The following is a 20,102-nucleotide window of genomic DNA, read 5'->3' on the forward strand; positions in this document are numbered from 1 at the left end:
CTGTAAACAATGACACAGCTTTCACATGTAATACTGCAATTTACTGGCCTGACACTTAAAATATTTGCAAGTGTCAAACTGACATCTCTTTACAAAACCCAAATGGAAGTACGGGAAGCACATAGTTGGCTTTAAAAAAAAAATCAGTAGATTCTAATCATAAATCATTACATCTGGATGAAAGTTGCTATGATTTAGGTAGCAAACTTTTCTTCAAAAGATTATTTTAGTTGGTTTTGGGCTCCTTCTGTAAGGTAGAAAATGTATCACTTGAAGGTTCTATTTGAAATTTACCTACTTTGTATGAATTTATAATAGATTTTTAGTTCCTTTTTAATTTCTTCCCAGTTCAGTATAGTCTATAGCAAAGATACCTTGCTTCCAATTCCTCAGCTCACTCCCAAAATAAGATCTTTACTCTATTTTCAACCTCAAATTGAGGCACCCCAGTATGTTCCTTATTAGCATCTGAAAGTCTGATCCATATTTTGGGCTGTTAAGGCAATTTGCTCCTGTCAGCTGTATTTTTACTGGCAAAGAGTTGGGTAAATAAATGGAAGCTGTCTCAGTATCTGATGCTAATTTAACCAGATGCTATTTAATCAGGAAACCTAATGAATGGCAAGTTATATAGGATCCACTAGTCAACTCTTCATTAAAATGCAACTGATAGGTTCTGTGGTGTATTACATATATGTTTTCAAAAAGCAGAGTGTTTTCAGATACTTCTGTGCTGCTTTTGCTACTCCGCAGCTTGAATTTGAACAGTTTAATTGCTTGCATGTTGTATATAATTGACATGTTATGCCAAGCCAAATGCTCCATATTTTTAAGACATCGTTATTAAAATAACTCCATAATGTTGTTGTTAGACATTGGGTTACTGGGAGAGCTGTTACTTGAAATGTTATTTCTGTTGTTGTTAATGAAGTTTTTAACCTCTGTGTTCAGATGCCAAATACCATGAGTAGGTTGTATCTATTGCTTGTATCAAGAATGTAGAATAACCTCTATGGAAATCAAGATTTAGTAAAAATGTCTGTTCCTGAAATAAATATCACAGGACTTCTTACCTTTCTATTTCCTGATTTTTGTTTTCAAATTTCCCTAGTGATTAGTTAAGCTAGTTTGTCTTCTTCCATATAATTAGTCTGTTGTCAAAAATGTATTTCTTTAAATAATTCTGCAGACCTTACTCTCTCGAAGTTTCCACTGATTCCAATGGAACGTAGATTTAAGTAAATCAATTGTCTCAGTGATTAGTTTTCTTTTATAATGTATGTGACAGTTTTACATATAACCCTTCTACAACTGTACAGTGTTGTTAATGGCTCCCAAAAAAGAATATTTTGTTTGTGTAATGTCCCAAGTTTATGCCATCTCTATGTATAAACCTTTTTGTAATCCCACATCACGGTGGGATTACAGATGCTGATATCAAAGAAGTGAGGGGGGGCACCTATTTTAATTCACTGCTCTGAGAAACAAGTGATTATTGATTTATTATATACAGTTAATTTTAAAGGTTTATGTTTTTCAAGATTGCCTTCTAACTTCTTTTGACCAGAAAGTACATTATTTTTTAGTCCTTTTCAACATTTATCATTATAACAAATCTTTAAAAATTTGGTAGAATAATAACCAAATTAAGTAATTGGAGATGGTCCATTATAATATCAGGAGTACAAAGAACACTCTTGAAGAAGAGATCGTGGAATAAAGTCACCTTTACCTGTTATAATACGTTACAGCCATATTTTAGCATATTTTTGGCTTGCTTGTTTGATGTATTTGTGGAGAGAGAGGTTGTTTTAAATAGAATTCCTAGTGATATTACGAACTCTTAATTCATATCTTGAGTGGAAGAATTGAATTTTCAGTGGAAGATTGTAGAGAAATTGGTCCCTATATTGCATGTGTTCAAAGCCCTGCAGATAGCATGTGTCGCTGCCATTGATTTTTTGTTGTCTTTTGTACTGCTGAGTGTCTAGTCAAGTATGCTGGCATATGATTGCCAAAGAACCAAGCATACAATAATATAGTTAGTGGGGGAGAAGAAACCATACTTCATAGTTAAATAACATAAGCATATTTATGTTGATGCAAAATATATTAATCATTGCTTAGTGGATTACAAAAAATACAATGAAAAAATGTCATCTATTGCATACTAAGGGGGCTTGTCTTCACTGTAAAGTTATAAGTGGAATGTTACCCATAACTCGAGTCCTGTCCATACCAGGACTGATTGATTTAAATAACAGATTTTATTCATTATTTAAATCAGCGAGCAGGGAGGGAGGGGCGCCTGTGAGGGGATGTGGATAGGGGTTGGGGCAGTCGCGGGAGAGGGTGGTTGGATTGGGGTGGGAGTCCTAGGGAGGTTGTTGGGGATGGATAGGGGTCGGGGCAGTCAGGGGACAGGGAGCAGGGGGGGTTGGATAGGGGGTGGCATTCCGGGGCGGGGGCAGTCAGGGGATAAGGAGCAGGGGGGGTTGGATGAGTTGGGTTTCTGAAGGGGGCAGTTAGGGGGCGGGAAGTGGGAGGGGCGGATAGGGGACGGGGGCCAGGCTGTTTGGAGAGGCACAGCCTTCCCTACCCTGCCCTCCATACAGTTTCGCAACCCCAATGTGGCCCTTGGGCCAAAAAGTTTGCCCATCCCAGCCCTTAGCCCCTCGCCCGGGGTCCTAGTCTCCGACCCCAGGTCCTCCCCATCCTTCCTGAAGCTTGAACGTTCTGAATCAGCTGTTTGTGGCACTCCGTCAGCACTGGGAGGGAGGAGGAGGAGGAGTTGGTAAGGGTGGGGCCACCAGCATGCAAGAGGGGAGGGGGGGAGCTTGGCGCTTGGCATTGATGAATGCTCCGCTCCCACTAATTTTTCCTTGTGGGTGCTCCAGCCCCGGAGCACCCATGGAGTTGGTGCCTATGCCGGACCACGGATGTTGCTGGACCAGGGAGTGCCGGATTAGAGAGGTTCAACCTGTACCAATATGCACTCCATTGTAAAGACTGAAAATAATACAGATCCTTAATGTAATACGTGACATTGTGACGTATTTATAAAACTTGAGTTGACTTCAGAAATTAAAGAAATTTTCACCTGATTCTAAATGTAATTTAAAAAGCAGCACTCTTTAATCTCATTAAAGTTTGAAGAGACTAATTGATTTAGCATATATTTATTTATTTAAGTAGAATAATTGTAAATTTAGGCCTTAATGGAGGTTTTATTTTCAAATTTAATTTTAGAAAGGTTTATTTTTAATACTTTATTTTTTAAAATTAAATTAAAAGTGATTTATTAAAAAAAACCCCACAACACTTTTTAAATCATTTTTTTTATCCAGACACCAAAAAAACATTAATTTGAGCCTAGTGGTAATTTTAACTTGAGTTAGCTAGCCTTTCCAGGGTATAGGCTACAGCTCAAGCTAGCACAACTTGTCAGCTGTTAATACAATAACTCTGTGCAGTAATCTAATTAGTCTGTGCAGCTCTAGTATTATTTTGCAGTGTGGCTGCTGTCATTCAAGCTAGGCCCTCCAGGGTAGACAAGTCAAGTTAACTTTGCAGTTAAGATACAGACTTAGTGAGCTGTTTTGAAAGGTTCGTATGGGGTGTATATGTGTGTTTTGCTTTGAATTAAAAAAAGGAATGTTGGCTTTTAATTTTCTTCAGCATGAATTGGCTTCTGTACAATAAGCCACTGTTATGTAGTTGAGGGACTTGTTTTCTGAAACTTTATTTCATGTTTTCTCTGTTAATTTGTTCTATTTCATGCACTATTGCTACATCTGTTTCCTAAAAAGTATTCTCTTTTATCTGTACAGTTATCACTGTATCTTGCTTCCATGATAATAGATAGGGTTTATATGATCCTGTTATTGCAGCTTCCAGGCATCACTCCAGATCTACTGGTGCCCTCTACACTCCAGAAGTATATGGGGCTACAGGTGAAGGATGAGTACACTTTGCTGTCATCTGTGCAGTCATCCTGGATATTTTTTCCCATTTGGTTTTCCTTACAATCCATTTTTAAAAACCATTATTTACATTAATTTGAGTTCTGTGTTTTTGATAATGAAGGTAGATGTGTACGTATTGCAAGTTTTTCTTTCCCAAGGTCAACCCTCCGCGCCCCCCACCCCCCCAACTCCCCACAATAATGTATTTACAGTTATTTTTACTGGCAGATGTATTTTATTTTAGTTTCTTATTATTTGGTATTTGTAGCACTTTTTATGCATGTAGTTCTCTAACATAGCACTGTTGGTAGCCCTCCTTTTATATTTGCTTTTTATTTAAAAAAATAATTAAAAAAACCCAAAATGATTAATATATTTTGACAGGTGCTCTTCAAAAGAAAAATAGCTCTGTAGTGCAGTCCCAACACCTCAGTTGAGTCTCTTGATTCCTTTCTCTCATAGTACAAATATTTATCAAACATTCTATTTAATCATTGATTAATTTTAGTTTATTTTTCCCATTCTTTTGCTGCAGAAATACAAATCAAGTAATTGCCACATAATTTCATTTAACTGAAAATTTAAAAAAAGAATTGAAGTAGATCAGAGCACTTGTCAGTTACTATCCTTCTGGTTGGGTTTTTTTAAGTGACTAAAATTCTATTTTCCATGTTGCTTTTCAGATTGAAATTTTTATTATTTTCTTATTCTGTTATGACAGGTACAGGTTTGGGGATCAGTCAGTCAAGTAGATTGTCATCATCGGTTAGTGCTATGAGAGTTCTGAACACAGGTTCTGATGTAGAAGAAGCAGTAGCAGATGCATTGGTAAGAATCCTCCATTTATCATTTTAAGTAGACTATAAACTTTGAATTATGTGATCACTTATGTAGATATATATATAATATACAATTTATAGTGTTTATATGCATTCTGAACTGTGAAGCAGTTTTAGTTCCTTAGGTTTGAAATTACATTTGTTTACCTGAGCTAGCTCATTGAAGTGGAATTTTGATTAAATGATAGCATGAACAGCTAGTGTAATAAAAGACGAGTGATTGAAATTTGTTTCTCGTTGAATAAAAACTAAAGCTCTGAACAAGCAAATTAGTGATGTGTCCAAAATCTGAAACTGTTCCAATATCTTCTCTAGATTGTAGATTCTTTGGGTCTGGTTTCCATTTTCTGTGTCTTGGCTCAGAATTATGTTAACTACAGAAATTTAAAAAATAAAAACAAATGTTGAAAGTTAAGTTGCTCTGCCATTGTAACTCTGTAGAACAAAAGGCAGACTTGTTATTCGAAGACAGACTTGGCTATAGTTTGATATCCCAGCTATTGTCAAGTTTACCGATCCACATGGTACTCAGTCTGCAAGGAGATCCGTTTGGAATTTGCCATGATAATGACTGTCAAATTGTTACCACAACTTTAAACTTATTAAAACATGGATAATAGGACACCTGTTTACCTTGTAGATCAGCACAATACAACCGGAAAATAAATATATATGCATATAAATTTGGTAACGTCATATTTATCTTATGCTTTCTAGTATCTAAATGTATTTTGCCTGTTATACAAAAAATGAAGAACCTGTTTACTGGAGCTAAGCAGCATTGAGATTTTTGTTCCATGAAGAATTCTAGATTTTGAAAAAATTTCCATTCTGTAGCAGAATCGGGTAAAAAAACTTAAAATATTTTGTGGGGAGCTGGCCAGGGGGTGAATCAGTCAGACAGGGAACTGGCAGCTCACCTCCTCAAGAGGCCCCAGCTCTGCAGTGCCCGATTAGACAAGCTAGCGGGAGCTGCCAAAGAGCTGCAAGCCTAGGAGCATGGAAGTCTGGGCTCCACAATTATCTCCAGCTGGGCTGCCAAGGATCCCAGCGAACAAACTGGCAGAAAAACAGGTAGGTGGGTTTCTGTTGGAAACGTGCCTGATTTTCCATCGGAATGTTAACAAAATGGACACAGTCCCACAGATGTCTCAATTTCAACTAATTAACGCTTTCTGATGAAAGAAGTTCCATTAGTGAATTTCCAACTAGTCCTACTTATTTACCTTTCTTCGATATCTTTAACCACCCAAAAATAAGAAGTTGATTTAATATTTTGAAGGGATTTTCTTTACTTTCTTCCTCTGTTAAATCAAGTCAGGTCTAGGCATATTTTACTTTTTTGTTGTTTCTGTATTTTGTTAGCCTTAATTTCACATTAGCAAATGTTCAAATTCAGATTAACCTGAAATCAAAGGTGGTCTACTGTGTTTTGTCTCAAGTTGGTATTTAGCATGTTACGTATTTAAGGCACCTGTTGCCAAGGTATCTAACTGCTGTGTGGAACTTCCACAGTTTTATGGCAGACAGATTGGTGTTGTTTTTTTTAAATAGTGTTTTAAACAATGTGCAAACAAACTGCAAGCATTTATATACTGTTGGATCCAGTTTTGAGTTCTCAAAGGAAAAATAATTTGCATTGAAATCCCATTCTGTCGAGGGCCTGTAGTACGCCACTTATATTCATAAAGTCATCAGTTAAGTGACTCCTTGCTTTGTTTCTTTCCTATCCATTACTTTCATCGGTCATTGTGCTTTATAGATTAAATGTTTGGAGGACATAGGTTGGCAGAAACCACTCTGAGTCAAAGTTATTGTATCATAGCTTTTTAAAACTCCTATACCTGTACCTTGGCTGAGATAGAAGTCAAGAAAATTTTCTCCTCTTCCTCCATTGCATCTGAAATCCTGTCAAGCAAAACTGTTCAGAGTGTGACTGACAGTTTGGTAAATCCTGGCTACCTGCACTCAAACTGTCCAGTACCTCTGATAGTGCAGAACTTTCTGTCAGCTTCATGGATAAGAACAATTAAGATTCGGTTTGTCCGTGTGTGTGATGAGAGGGTGGTGTCTTGCAGGGAGTCAGGTTTATGCATGTCTGTTCCTGAATTTTGTCTTCTGCTACTGTTTCACTCACTGAGGTTTTAGAAGGCTGCCCACCTGAATGAGAAACTTTCAGTTTTGTGCTTCTGGTACTAGGAGATCACACTAATAAGGAATACCTCTCCAGCCACTGGAGAAGGAAATGTCATCTGTACGTCTATCCACCATAACTTCTTGGAGCAATGCCCCGGTATGGGTGGTCCCCAGTCTTGCTCTGATTGGTAGTGACTATCCATTTGGATGAGAATCTGGCTTTGAGTTTATTTTGCTCTGATGCAGTACAGGAGTCTATCCCTCTTCAGGTTCTTGAAAAGGTAGAACTCCAATGGCATGACATCTATTTGTAAATATAAAATATTTGTAATGTAAATGGACCTAATTCACTCTCCCACCCCACAGAACTGCTACACTACCATTTCAATTACGAGGCAGATTTATTGCATTGCCGTTTATTTGGCAACTGTTTTGGGCTATCCTGGATCAGTTGAATTTAAAGAAGTATCTCTGCAGAGCTTGATCATGTGATTCATGTGGCTCTTTAACAAGTTATTTCTAACATGTAATTAATAAGCCCTCCTCCCCCCCCCAAAAAAAAAAACAAAAAACCCAGGATTCTCACTGCACACCTCTGATTCAGAGTTTGGTACCAGGTTTCTTTTGCAGAGGTGTGGTTTTTTTCCTCTAGGGTGATAAGTCTGTTTTTCTTAATCCCTTGGCCTGTTTGGGTTTCATGTTTTTGGTTACTTTTGGGGGGGAGGAGGGTGTTTATTGTTTTTTGTTTTTGTTTTTTTGTATTTTAAAATTACTTCTTATAAGGCATTCTAGTAATTTGCTTCTATAGGGAGTCTTTGCAATTCCAGAATTGGGTGGAAGTTTCCAGATGCTGAGAGCAGAGCTGGTCAGAAAACTTCTACAATAAAAAAAAAGGGGGGAAAACATTTTGACAAAAAATTCCAAAACCAGGAACATTGGTTTTGTTGGTGCTGAGATAGTTGACTGTACATAACAGGGTCCTCAAGATGAATTACCATTTTATAAGAGAGCCAGAAAGCTTTAAGCAGGGAAGTTTGTGTCTTATCTTGGTTTGTGAAGACCTAAAAAATTATATTATGATGTATTTTTCTGGAAAAGTATACATGGGGTAAAATTTCTTATTGGTAATGCATGATATGGCAGTGTTACATATTTTATATCAGCGATAGTGAGGACAAAGAATAAATAAAGTTGCATACTAATAGCCATTGTCTTCAATATATTAAAAAAAAAAAAACTGTTTCTACTGACAGGTGATACCATAATGAAAATTAGTTATAGTTCTAATACATGGCAATTATCCTCAATGTTCTCAATTTCTCTGTTTCTCTTTAATAATTTACTGCTATCAGCTCTTAGGAGACATACGGACTAAGGTATAGAAATCCACTGTTTTCCCCTTACTTCTGATAGTTTAACATTTTAATATAGTATGTACTAAGATTGTACAAAACTAAATATAAATAAAGAAGTAATAGAAAATGTCATTTTAAACTCAATATTGTTTGAAGTTGTGTAAGGTTGAGTGACATGACTAAATTTCAATATCTCTGTTCTCCCTCTATTATGATAAATATTTGTATTTTTCTCAAGTAAAACTTATGCAGAAGAAAATTGATTAGGTGGATAACCTGTCATGTGCTATTTGCTTCATTTTTACTTTTGGAATTCTATATAATCAATCTGGCGTTAAGATATTAATGTTGCTTGACTTGTAGAACAATGAAATTGGAGCCATAACGTCAATGCAGGTGATCAGTGAAGGTGTTAGCCTTTGTATAGATCTAAGTTTGTGCAAATACAAAGTTTGACACCTCTTTGTGATCATTGCTAATCTGGGAGTCTGTATGTGATAGAAAAAGCCTGTACGAAGGAGGTACGAGTCGTATGGAATGTACTCCGATGATGATGCCAACAGTGATGCATCCAGTGCCTGTTCAGAAAGATCATACAGCTCTCGCAATGGCAGCATACCTACATATATGCGGCAGACAGAAGATGTGGCAGAGGTCCTCAATCGCTGTGCTAGTTCCAACTGGTCAGAAAGAAAAGAAGGTCTTTTAGGTCTACAGAATTTATTAAAAAATCAGAGGACTTTAAGGTAAGAAAATGTCTTTTACACAAGAACAGTTTTCCTGCGGGGGCGGGGAGGAGCAGGGCCACTGTTTTGCAGCTGACGCTCATTTTCTCAGTCAGCTTTATGTGTAGCCTTCATTGTATTACAAGTAGAATTGGAATTTCAAATTACTGAAATAAGCAAAGTAGTATATTCTTCTGAATAAATAATGCAGATTGCAGTGTTTCTGTGAGATCTCTTTGCATTATCCTGTAAATGGACAAAAATGATTATGATCAGTTTCTTGGCATGTATTATAAGATTAGGTGCATCACTTATCACCATGTAAAAAACAGTATCTAATTTCTTGCTTTCTTGGGACAATTTTTCAGAAACACAGCTAAAAACCTAAAGTTTTTACTTGCTGAAAATGTTGACTTTATCCAAAGTAAGGTTTCCTTAGCTGTTACTTTCCTGGCATACACATTTGTGGATGCCCAGAGCAAGGTCCATGTCTTTCATTGACGTAGCCTGGAGGAACCTGTGAATGTAGATCTAGATATTAGATTCACACAAATCAAACTGTATGAACTGTGTAAAATTCACCAGTGACAAATTCTTTTAGCAAGGAGGAGGACAAGGTACTTGCAGACACAGAAGAAACTGCAAAAACTGGCCTCAAACCAGGGAGGAAACATGCTTAAACCCTTTTACCTGTACAATAAGTACCAGAGATCCTTGTCCCTCATCCCAATACTCTTAGGCTATCGAGAGTTGAAATTCTGGAAATTGCCATCATCTCCCATTGCTCAGAATGGAGAGTTAAGCCAAGCTACCCTCACAGAAGAGTGAGGATTCTTATGTGTTGGGATTCCCTCTGAAAGTGTTTCCACTTGGCTTATCCAGAACACCTTGTCTAGTTCTGGGAGAACACTTCATCCAGTTCTCTGGGATCCAAATCACTCAGTTTGACACCAGATTTTGTCGTTCAGGTTCCTGTATTTGGCATACAGCAAAGCTACACTGCGTTAATCAGACTCAAACATAGGGGTTGGATTTAGGGCGTACCACACATCCAGAGTTGCACAGAAAACCTCTTTTTATATACATTTACACGTTACATTGCATTTTCTATACATTACATCACATCACATATTTTTGGATTGGCTTGGTTATTTTGCAGGAACCAATCCCTGTGCAGCATGTTCTGTCCATGTGCTGTTCATGCAGAACATGATCTTCACATTCCAGGTTTATCTTGTCCGTTGTCACTATCATTAAGGTTTTGCTGCTTATTTTAGCTAGCACAGACATCCCGACTCCAGCATACTGCTTGTCAAGCCTCTGTTTACAACTTAACTTTCCATTCACCTTCCCAATCATGCCCACTAAGAAATGAGGCAAGTTACTTCTGTCAAGCTAGGCCTACACTATACTATTTTCAGGGAGCTAGTGGTTACTTCAAAAAGGCAGCTTAGGACAGCTGTGGCTGTTGTTTCATTGAGTCCAATAGAAGATGGGAGCTGTTTTGAAAAGGGCATATCTTGAAGAAATTATTTGTAGAAGAACACTATTCTTTAGCTCCTGTTAAAGAAGAAATGCTCAGTTATGAAAAATAATGGCAAAAGTGACTGTTAGTCTTAAAAAAAAAATTTTTTTTAAGTACCCTTGTACCAGATTTACTCAACAAGGAGAGCAGGAGGGGAAGTATTGAGGGGCGATGTGCAGGGGAATTTGGAGCATAGGAGAAAGGGGAAATTGGGGAAGGGACAGAAAGGAGAGAAAAGCTGGTATGTATGTTCTGTCTGTTTTGTGCTCCTCCAAAGTGAGTAAGGCATCCAGCGCATGCTGGTTAATCTGGTCAGAAAAGTTTAAATAAAATATAGATCTTGGGGTTATGCTGCAGATCTTCAAATCAATAGAAATACCACATGGTTAACACTATTCGTGGGATTTTTTGTTTAGTGAGCAAGTATGAAGGTTTTTTTTAAAAGTGAATCATAGATAAGAACTTAGATTAAATTGTAGTTAAGTTTGACTGTATATTAGTAAGGTGAGGAAAAACATTACATGTAAGTATCCCAAAAAACAAGCAGTAGAAACTTAAGAGATTCAGATTTAAGATTAAATTTAAAAAAAATCCAAACCTGTTAAAATATGTAAATACAAAGTTAAGGCACCCAAAGAACCTTATCTCTGCCTTGTAATGACACCATGATGGAAACATTTAAAAAAAAATGATCAGATGTCTTTAAAAATCAGTTTAGTTTAATCTGGGACTGTAATGCAGTATTCATAATTGTTAGTCATCACAATGATATCTTTACAAAGCAGAGTTAAGGTTTTTTTGTTTACTTAACAGCATTCCCATACCTTAACATGTTTCGATTTCTTTTAAATTTACTCTTAACTCTTATTTTTCTGGGTTTGTATTGCTTATATGGGGGATAATTACAACATCCCGGTAATATTTTTATCTTTAAGTTACTGATATATGTTCTAGTTTAACATAATTTTTATCTGGGAACCTTGTACGGTGTTGAAATTATTGGTGGCACTAAAGAAATAATAAATAGTGGTAGAAGTCCTTATTTAATAGCATTAGAGACCAAATTTAAACCAAGAGCTCCACAAGACAGAAAAATTCCTAATCTGTGGAGTCCTAATTTGTGTCAACTGGAGATGCAATCCTGTGTTCAGCAGAAACTATTTGATACTTCTAGGGTATATCTACACAGCTGCTGAGAGGGTGCTTCCCAGCACAGGTAGACAGACATACACCAGCTCCGCTCAAGGTAGAGCACTAAAAATAGCAGTGTGGTGACAGCGGGCCAGGCTGTGGCTTGGACTCGCTGCTTGAGTACAGTACAATGCCACCTGTCCCTCTGGGTGTGTAGAATGGATAGCCTGAGCCTCCACCAATTGCTTTCATGGCTACACTGCTATTTTTAGCATGCTAGCTCAAGCAGAACTAGTTCATGTCTGTCTACTTGCTTTGGGAAGCACCTTCCTAGCTGCTTTGTAGACATATCCCTAAAGACTAAGAATGTCTCTAAATATACCCTGTTTCATATTTTAGTTGTCATAAGTGGAAATTTAAACAATGTTTTGGTTATATAACGTTTTATAAGTGTTACTATAAAGGGACATTATTGGATTGTCATATTTAAAAATAAATTTTATCTGTATTAACATTAGATTATTAAAACTGAAAATTTTTAAATGACCTGTATTATTTGAGATGTTTAATAGCTACCACTTTCACTTGGGCTTGTAGTCCGTTTCACTGGTTGTTCTGTACTAGTACAATGCTGTGTTATTTTTGTTGCAAATAGTGTGTAAGAATATTTAAACTGAAGTTAAACTTCAAATTAGATTTTAAGCAAAAATGAAATATTTCTATTGAAAAGGTATTTTTCAAAACCTCTTAACCTGAACTTTGGGCTTGAAGTATCCAGTCTGTGTCCTTTTAAAAGAATTCCTTACAGTAGCCCATAGTTGACTAATTGTTACATCATTTTAACAGTCGCGTTGAATTGAAAAGATTGTGTGAAATCTTCACAAGGATGTTTGCTGACCCTCATAGCAAGGTATGTTTTATTTTTTTCTTTTGATATTCCTCTGTTTACTTGTAGTCAGCACATTGAAATCTCGTAGATTAATACTACAGAACAATTTCTGTAAATGATATTAGTAAGTATTCATTTGCACACTTAAAATATTTGCCATAAAGGTATATTATAAGCATTGAATTGTGAGAGGTAGTCATATGAGTTATTTAGGAGCTCTTTGCAAACAGATGGTGAGGCATAGGTATGTGTTCTTAATTTTCACTGATAGTGTTAATTGGTAGAATGTAAGGAAACTGGTGCTTTGATCCACTTAATTTGAGATTTGAAACAAGTTCTTTTTCTTTTATTGATACAGGATAATTGAGATAAAGTAAATACTAATTTATTGTATGTAAATAGAAATTTATTCAACATTTAGAGAGTGTTCAACATTCTTAAATATTCTTATAAGCTCATAGTGTTTCTTGCAAAGGTAAAATGAAAAGTGATTCTCAGGAATATATTGAGTTTATCTGATGCAAGAAATATTTCAGTTAAATTGTACAAAATGAGGCAGATTAGGAACCCCAAGTGTATATTTCAGATGCTTTCTAGCTTATATGTTTTTGAGTGATAATGCATTATAGTGTGTGTCTTCCTTTATTCTCATTGATAAATGACTGGTTGGAAATTAAGGCTCTACAGATAGTTTATATGGTTATTAATATTTAGTAAAATACACGTAAAGAATATATTGCTATCAATAATAAAACAATATCATGTTTTGTTCACATTATATGACTTTTTACCAGGCAAATATGAACCAGTACCTCATAAATCAGGATGACATTGTAACAATTATAATATTCTTTTGGGTTTCTAAGAGCAATTTTAACTAGCTTATTTTACTGAATCTCCACTTGTGCGTTATATTTTCAGTTTTGGTTGTTTGCCCTCTCTCTCTCTCTCTTTCTCTCTCTCTGTCTCTCAAGTAGATGGACCACTGTGCCTTATTTAATGCTCCATTAATGAACTTAAAGTGAAATGTCTCAGACAACTGGGCACAGCAGTACAGTTGCTGATATGAAATAAATATAAAACATTTTTAAAACTTCATGTTTATTTTATAATTTAGGGCTTATCTTGAATTGTAGGTATTCTGCCTGTTGAAAGTAATAGGTACTCATTTTGTCTGAGATAACTTCTGTCAATCTGTCAGTATTGATTAAGTGATAGCAAAACACTCATAAAGTTTCACAGCAAAACAGAAAGTAGTTCATCTCAGTATTTTACAACTCTACTATAAATGTGTCAACTGATGGCTGCTGCTAATAGAATACTGAAAAATGCCCATAAAAATGTTAATGTACACTTGATAAACCTTCAGAACTGGGTGATATGTTAACTGTACTGAAATCCTGACTAATTTAAAGTAACAGTAAAGCACCAAATTAACTTGTCAAAGTTTGTCTGCTGTTTGCCCTTTTTACGGATAAGGCAGAGTAGTAGCCACCTGTGGCAAGATTAGAAATTTGGGAGTTTTGGGGTACACATGAGAACAGAGGCCTGAACATGAAGCGTAAAGGCCTTGAGGAGCATAGAGGAGGAAGCAGTGAAAAGGGAAAAAGTTGAAGAACAAGATGCCTCAGAGAGATCAGGTGAACAGCCCGAAGTAGAAGAGGGGAGAAAGAGAGAATGACCCCCCCAAAAAAGTACTGAAAAATATAGAATTCCAGGAGATCGATAATGGTGGTGGGTACTGCTGAAGCAAAGCAGTAAATGTATGAGATAAGTATCTTGTGTAAACTTAAGCATTATTTTGCTTGGTCATGCATATACAGTTTTCTTTTAGCAATATCGATCTCTAGAGCATTTATGTAGATTCCATAAATATACCAATGTTGATGAAATGGCATATTGCTGATTTTTTGTCACTATTTGACTTGGAAGCTAGTTAATAAGAGTTTGGATTCTGGATTACAAACATTACATCAGTTCGTATATTGAACTAATGTGTGAAAATTTTCTTTATATTAAAAACTTTTTCCTTTGCAAAATATGCAGAATTAAAAGTATTCCAGCTTGAAATTGTATATGCGAAATATAGCATTTAAATTATTTCATGACAAGAATGTACAAAAAAACCAGAAGTGACATTATAAGCGTGCATGACATCTTTTTTGGAATGAAGATTACTTTAAAATAGACACTGAGATGTCATAAAAAATTATCGCATTCCATATGTATATAATATATCTCTTCTTTTCATGTTTACTGGACACATTGATATAATAACACGTTTTGTTTTGTAAACTGAGGTATCATCCATATTATAACTAAACCAAAGTTTGTAACTGTACAGTAGTGATTTAAAAATATTTACAATTAACTCCTAGTTCCAGTCACTGACTGTGTTGCCACCACTGGATATTACCAACCATTAATTGTCCAGCAGCGCATTTCACAGCAGGATACCCCAACTTTAAGCATCAAAGAGTTAATGGACAATTAGGTTTTTATATTTATGTGTGAGGTGACCATATAAAATCTTTTCCAAGAGTTTTTCTCCCAGCTTCTACAGGAATTATTATGACTACAGTATGTAAAGGTGTGAATGTCTAATTTTTTTAATGTGTTCCAGTACGTCTTTAACCGAAGTACAGTAACTCCTTGTTTAACATTGTAGTTATGTTCCTGAAAAAGGCGACTTTAAGCGAAACGATGTTAAGCGAATCCAGTTTCCCCATAAGAATTAATGTCAATAGGAGGGGTTACGTTCCAGGGAAATTTTTTCACCAGACAAAAAACTACACACACACACAGTATAAGTTTTAAACAAACAATTTAATACTGTACACAGCAATGATGATTGTGGAGCTTGGTTGAGGTGGTGAATTTAGAGGGTGGTATATTTCCCAGCGAATGCCTTACTACTAAATGAAGAACTAGCAATCAGCTGAGTCCTCAAGGGTTAATACATTGTTGTTAATGTAGCCTCACACTCTACAACAGGGGTCTCAAACCCGCGGGCTGGGCTATTTTCTCTGGTCCGCCAGCTCCCCATGGCCCCCCCACCCCCTCCAGCCTTTACCTAGAGTGGCTCCGGCTCGGCGCACACCGGGGACAGGGCAGGCTCCCTCCCTGCCTGCCTGCCCTGCCTCTGTCCTGCTCCAGGAGGCGACCGGGACCTGGGGGGGTGGAGGGGGGGGCACAGGGGTCTGTGTGTTACCCTGGCTGCTCTTCCAGGTACTTCCCCCGAAGCTCCCATAGGCCACGGTTCCCCGTTCCTGGCCAATGGGAGCTTATGGGGAGGTACTTGGAGGAGCTGCCAGGGCGACACACAGACCCCTGTGGCACCCCCTCCCCCAGGTCCTGGCTGCTTCCCAGAGTGGCTGGCCCGCACCCGCCCCCCAAACTCCTCCTGTAGCTGAGCCCCCTACTGCACCCCACACCCCGACCCCCTTCCCTGAGCCCCCTGCCACACCCTGCACCTCTCCTGCACCCCAACCCCCTGCCCTGATCCTCCTGCTGCATCCTGCACCCCTTCTGCACCCCCTGGGGGCAGGGAGGGGATGGAGTTGGGGTGGGGATTTCAGGGAAGGGGTTGGAATGGGGGCAGGGAAGAGGTGGGGAAGGAGTGGAGTGGGGGCAGGGCCAGGGCAGCAGGGGGGTGTGGTCAGTGGCACGGCCCTCGGGCCAGTGTGGCCCTCGTGGTCATTTGAGTTTGAGACCGCTGCTCTACAAGGCAGCACGAATGGAGGGAGGAGAGATAGCATGGCGGACAGAGATACACATCCTGTGTGTGGGAGAGAGAGATGTGCATTGCCCCTTTAAGTATGCTGACCCGACTCTAAGTACATTCCCTTTAAAAAGATCCGAAAGTTGAGACAGCAGATGCGGTCCTTCCATCCTGAGCCCTGTCCTGTCCCCACCCTGCTCCATATGGAGAAAGGGTAAGCGGGGGGCAGGAGTAGGGGGAAGAGGGACTCCCTGACATTAGCCCCCCTCTGCACAGCAAGCAGGAGGCTCCCAGGAGCAGCACCAAGGCAGAGGGTAGGAGCAGCACATGGCAGTGGGAGGGAGGGAGGGAGGGAGGGACAGCTGAACTGCTGGCAATTGGTAGCCTGCTGAGCAGCTGCTGCACAGAGAACTTAGGGGAGTGGGGAGCTGATAAGGGGGCTGCCAGTCCACCCTGGTTCCAGGCCCCACTAGCTAGCTGCAACTGGCTTGCTCTTCCTGCAAGCAGTGGACAAAGCAGGCAACTGTCAAACAACATTGTAAGGGAGCATTGTACAATTTTAAATGAGCATATTCCCTAATTGATCAGCAGGTAACAATGTTAACCAGGACGACTTTAAGTGAGGAGTTACTGTACAAGGAATTGCATAGGGAAAAATTAATGTTGTGGTGTTCTTCTGGAAAAAAAAAAATTGGTTTTAAGGAGAAAAATAAACGGGAGCAAACCAACTACTTATTTCCAAACTATTCTAAGAACAGTTAGAAACATAATTTTAAATTTACTGTGCAAGTTTGAAATACCTTTTTTATTTTTTGTGTTTTTTTCTTCCATACAGGAACTTTGCATTGATGGCAACTAATTTGTGTGTTTTTATCTTTTTCCCCCTTTTTTCTTTTTGCATGCTGTCCCCTGTGTTGGAACTCTCTTTAGAGAGTAAGTTGGATCAATATTTGCTGGAAACCTAACCTTATTGCATGATTGTGAAATTAACGCTTTTTCTCTATTTTTTTCCTCCCCCAAAGAGTTCATGCAGTGTCAAGCCTTTCGCAATTCATATAGAATTATGCGTGGTAATGTTTTGAGATGTTTTTTCTACTAATGAACTGACCTTATTTGGTTATGCACTCCTGTTCTACATTGTGGTGATTGGCGCATCTGAAACTTAATTCATTTTAAAGAAAGATCTCAATTATAGTTATTTTTTCTTACAGTATCTGTTTATTTCTCCACTATCAACATGTGATTAAGATGACTGATTTCAGAATTTAAAATTGAATCATGAAAACAAAGACTGTATCTAGAGAAACTATAGCATGTGTGGATTGTTCCCACTATAATTAAAGTTTGAATTCTAGCTTCCACGCTAATCTCACTCTTTTGTTTTGATGCTCATATAAGTTTCTCAAACAAATTGTCCATGCTTTGTCTCAGATTCAGAGGTGTGTGGGTTTTTAGTTTTAGGGTTTTTTGGGAGCCTTGGGGGGGAGACTTAGACAAGACAAGGTTTGAAGATAATTCATTAAATTTAATATGAACATTTATTTTGGGCAATCTGAGGTGCTCTATGAGCATATAAATGTTTAACCAACTTATTCAGCCTGCAGATTTCAGTATAAGAGGTACCAAACCAAATAACTCCAGATCAAGAAATTTATGAACTCCTGTGACAAAGGAGGCAGAGTTTGTCAGCTCCTGGCTCAATTTCTTAATCTTTAAAAACCACAAAAAAAAAATCCACAATGAATTGTTATGATGGAGTATCAAGCACTCAGAAGTTAAGGTTTCCCATAATAGTTGTCTGTGCTTTATATGTGTTGTGTTTCATATTTCTGTTTGCATTGTTAAATGTAAATATTAGAATATTATTCTTATTAACAACTGCTATTCTATAGGGAGAGCTGGTAGTGACCGCTGTATTTAATTTGCGTTAAACTTCTCATTATAATAGATACTTGTGACCTTTTTGTTAAGAAGCTCATAACACTTCCATTGTTTGCTGCAGGCCTTTGAAAGCCTTTGTGTAGAGAAGTCTGGCTTTGGCCCTGCACCTGCCTCAGTTTTCCCTTCTGTCATGTGTCAAACAAAACACCGTATCTCATGTTTTCACATTACTGCTTCCTCTTCTGGGTGTGGCTTAGTACCATAAAATAATATACACAGTCTTCCAGCCGCCTTTTATGGGTTCATTTAGTCCATTCAGTTTATAATGGGCTTTGAGATCCACATAACCCTCCATCTTGGCTTAAAAGTTCTTCCTGTCCTTTACCCGGGCTTCCCCTTCCTAACAGACCTCAACGTTCTAAATCCTTTACATTTCTTTCTCCCTGCAGGTCCCTCAGCTGACGCTTGTCCCTCAACAAGCTGGTACTGTTCTTGCAGTTCTCTCTTCTAGGCCTTTTGTCTGGGAGCTCTGAAGAGTTGTCACCTCCCCAGCAAGCTTTTTTTCCATACTCTGACTGAATTCAGGCTGCCCTGATATTCCCCAGAAAACCTAGTTTCTAGTCAGATTCTCCCCTAATGGTGACCCCTTATGCCTTTCTCTTAGGGGAGGTAACCTAAGCCTAGCACAGTTGAGGCTGAGTCAGAATCCTCTTAAAGGGCCAGCGTACCCTGTGACAGTATTATAGTATGCAAATTTAGATTCTGCTAACTGGTAGCAAAAGAGGTATCTACCAATAAAACAGTAATTTTGACTTTTTTCCAGTAGTCCCTTATAAAATTAATTTCTTACTTTTCTATGACGTCCAACAAACTGAAATATGCATCTTGTCCTTATGAAAGGACATTTGATGTAACAGTGTGCTTGATTTTAAACTTAATTGTGTGTGTACATATATGTATTTACAAGTAGTAAGACAGAGTAAATAATTTTGTGACTAACTTTACATTATTTCTTCAACTTCAGAATAACTGAACTTGAAAATTCACATGCACTGTACGACATGGATCTTGCTTCACAAAGATCAGTCACAATTTTCTTTGAGTTTTCCCCCCCAACCAAGCTGCTTCTTCTTTTTTTTTTTTTTTTTTTTTTTAAGGAAGGAAACTCAGACAAAACACTTAATGTAATGTCATGGTTGAGAATTGAAAATGTACAAAAGCCAAGAAATTGAAAGTTATAATTTCCCCAGCAATTCTAACTCTATCACACTGCATGTATATAATGGTATAGATGTGTACACAGCAGTACAAAATATTAAGTATGTGCTGGTGTCAGATTTATAGTTGCTGTGGAAACCATAACTTCATAAACTCCTTTTGTACATTTAATTCTCAAGCATGACATTAGCAGAGTTTTCCCCTTCCCTCACATTTAATAAATTGGGCTAGATGAATTCTCCATTGGTAAAAGGAGAGGTAAATTTCACCTCCCTTCATCGTGAAGGGCCATAACAGCAACAGGAAAATTCATCCCCTTGGAAAGGACATAAGAATTGCCATACTGCATTAGACCTGAGGTCCATTTAGTCCAGTAACCTTTCTATGAGGGTGATCAGTGAGCTTCAGAGGAAGGTATTAGAACCATGCAGTGGGCAGATGTGTGGTAATAATCTTTCTCCAACATTAGGTTTCATCCTTTTCTATAGTTAGATACTGGTTTAAGTCCTGAAAAATGTTATTTAATATCCCTTCTGTAATTTATCATAAACTATGACAATTCCAGATATTCTTGCTGTCTGTAGCAATGTCCAGTATCCTTTCCTTTTTTCAGTCTTGCTAAATTCTTGCCCTCAACAGTTTTGTGTGGCAATGAGGAAAGGCAGGCAGTGTTTCCATGGAAGCACTCCCTCCTTTAGGGAACAATAGTTTTAACCT

At 37.8% G+C, this 20,102-nt stretch overlaps 1 protein-coding gene across 46 annotated transcripts in view; it reads left to right on the forward strand.

Annotated features, from left to right (window-relative positions):
* The window catches only part of CLASP2 (cytoplasmic linker associated protein 2), a 265,828-nt gene that overhangs the window by 186,185 nt on the left and 59,541 nt on the right, over positions 1–20,102 (forward strand). For 10 of the 46 annotated variants that reach the window (XM_048838896.2, XM_048838897.2, XM_048838901.2 and 7 more), the window contains 6 exons: positions 3,891–3,953; positions 4,687–4,793; positions 8,293–8,316; positions 8,659–8,691; positions 8,797–9,041; positions 12,523–12,586. In XM_048838896.2, coding sequence (XP_048694853.1) covers positions 3,891–3,953; positions 4,687–4,793; positions 8,293–8,316; positions 8,659–8,691; positions 8,797–9,041; positions 12,523–12,586 — 536 coding nt within the window. The remainder of the gene's footprint in view (positions 1–3,890; positions 3,954–4,686; positions 4,794–8,292; positions 8,317–8,658; positions 8,692–8,796; positions 9,042–12,522; positions 12,587–20,102) is intronic. The other 36 variants (XM_048838900.2, XM_048838905.2, XM_048838908.2 and 33 more) reach the window with 5 other exon arrangements.

Source organism: Caretta caretta, chromosome 2 (genome assembly GCF_965140235.1).
Source record: "Caretta caretta isolate rCarCar2 chromosome 2, rCarCar1.hap1, whole genome shotgun sequence".
Lineage (NCBI taxonomy): Eukaryota > Metazoa > Chordata > Testudines > Cheloniidae > Caretta > Caretta caretta.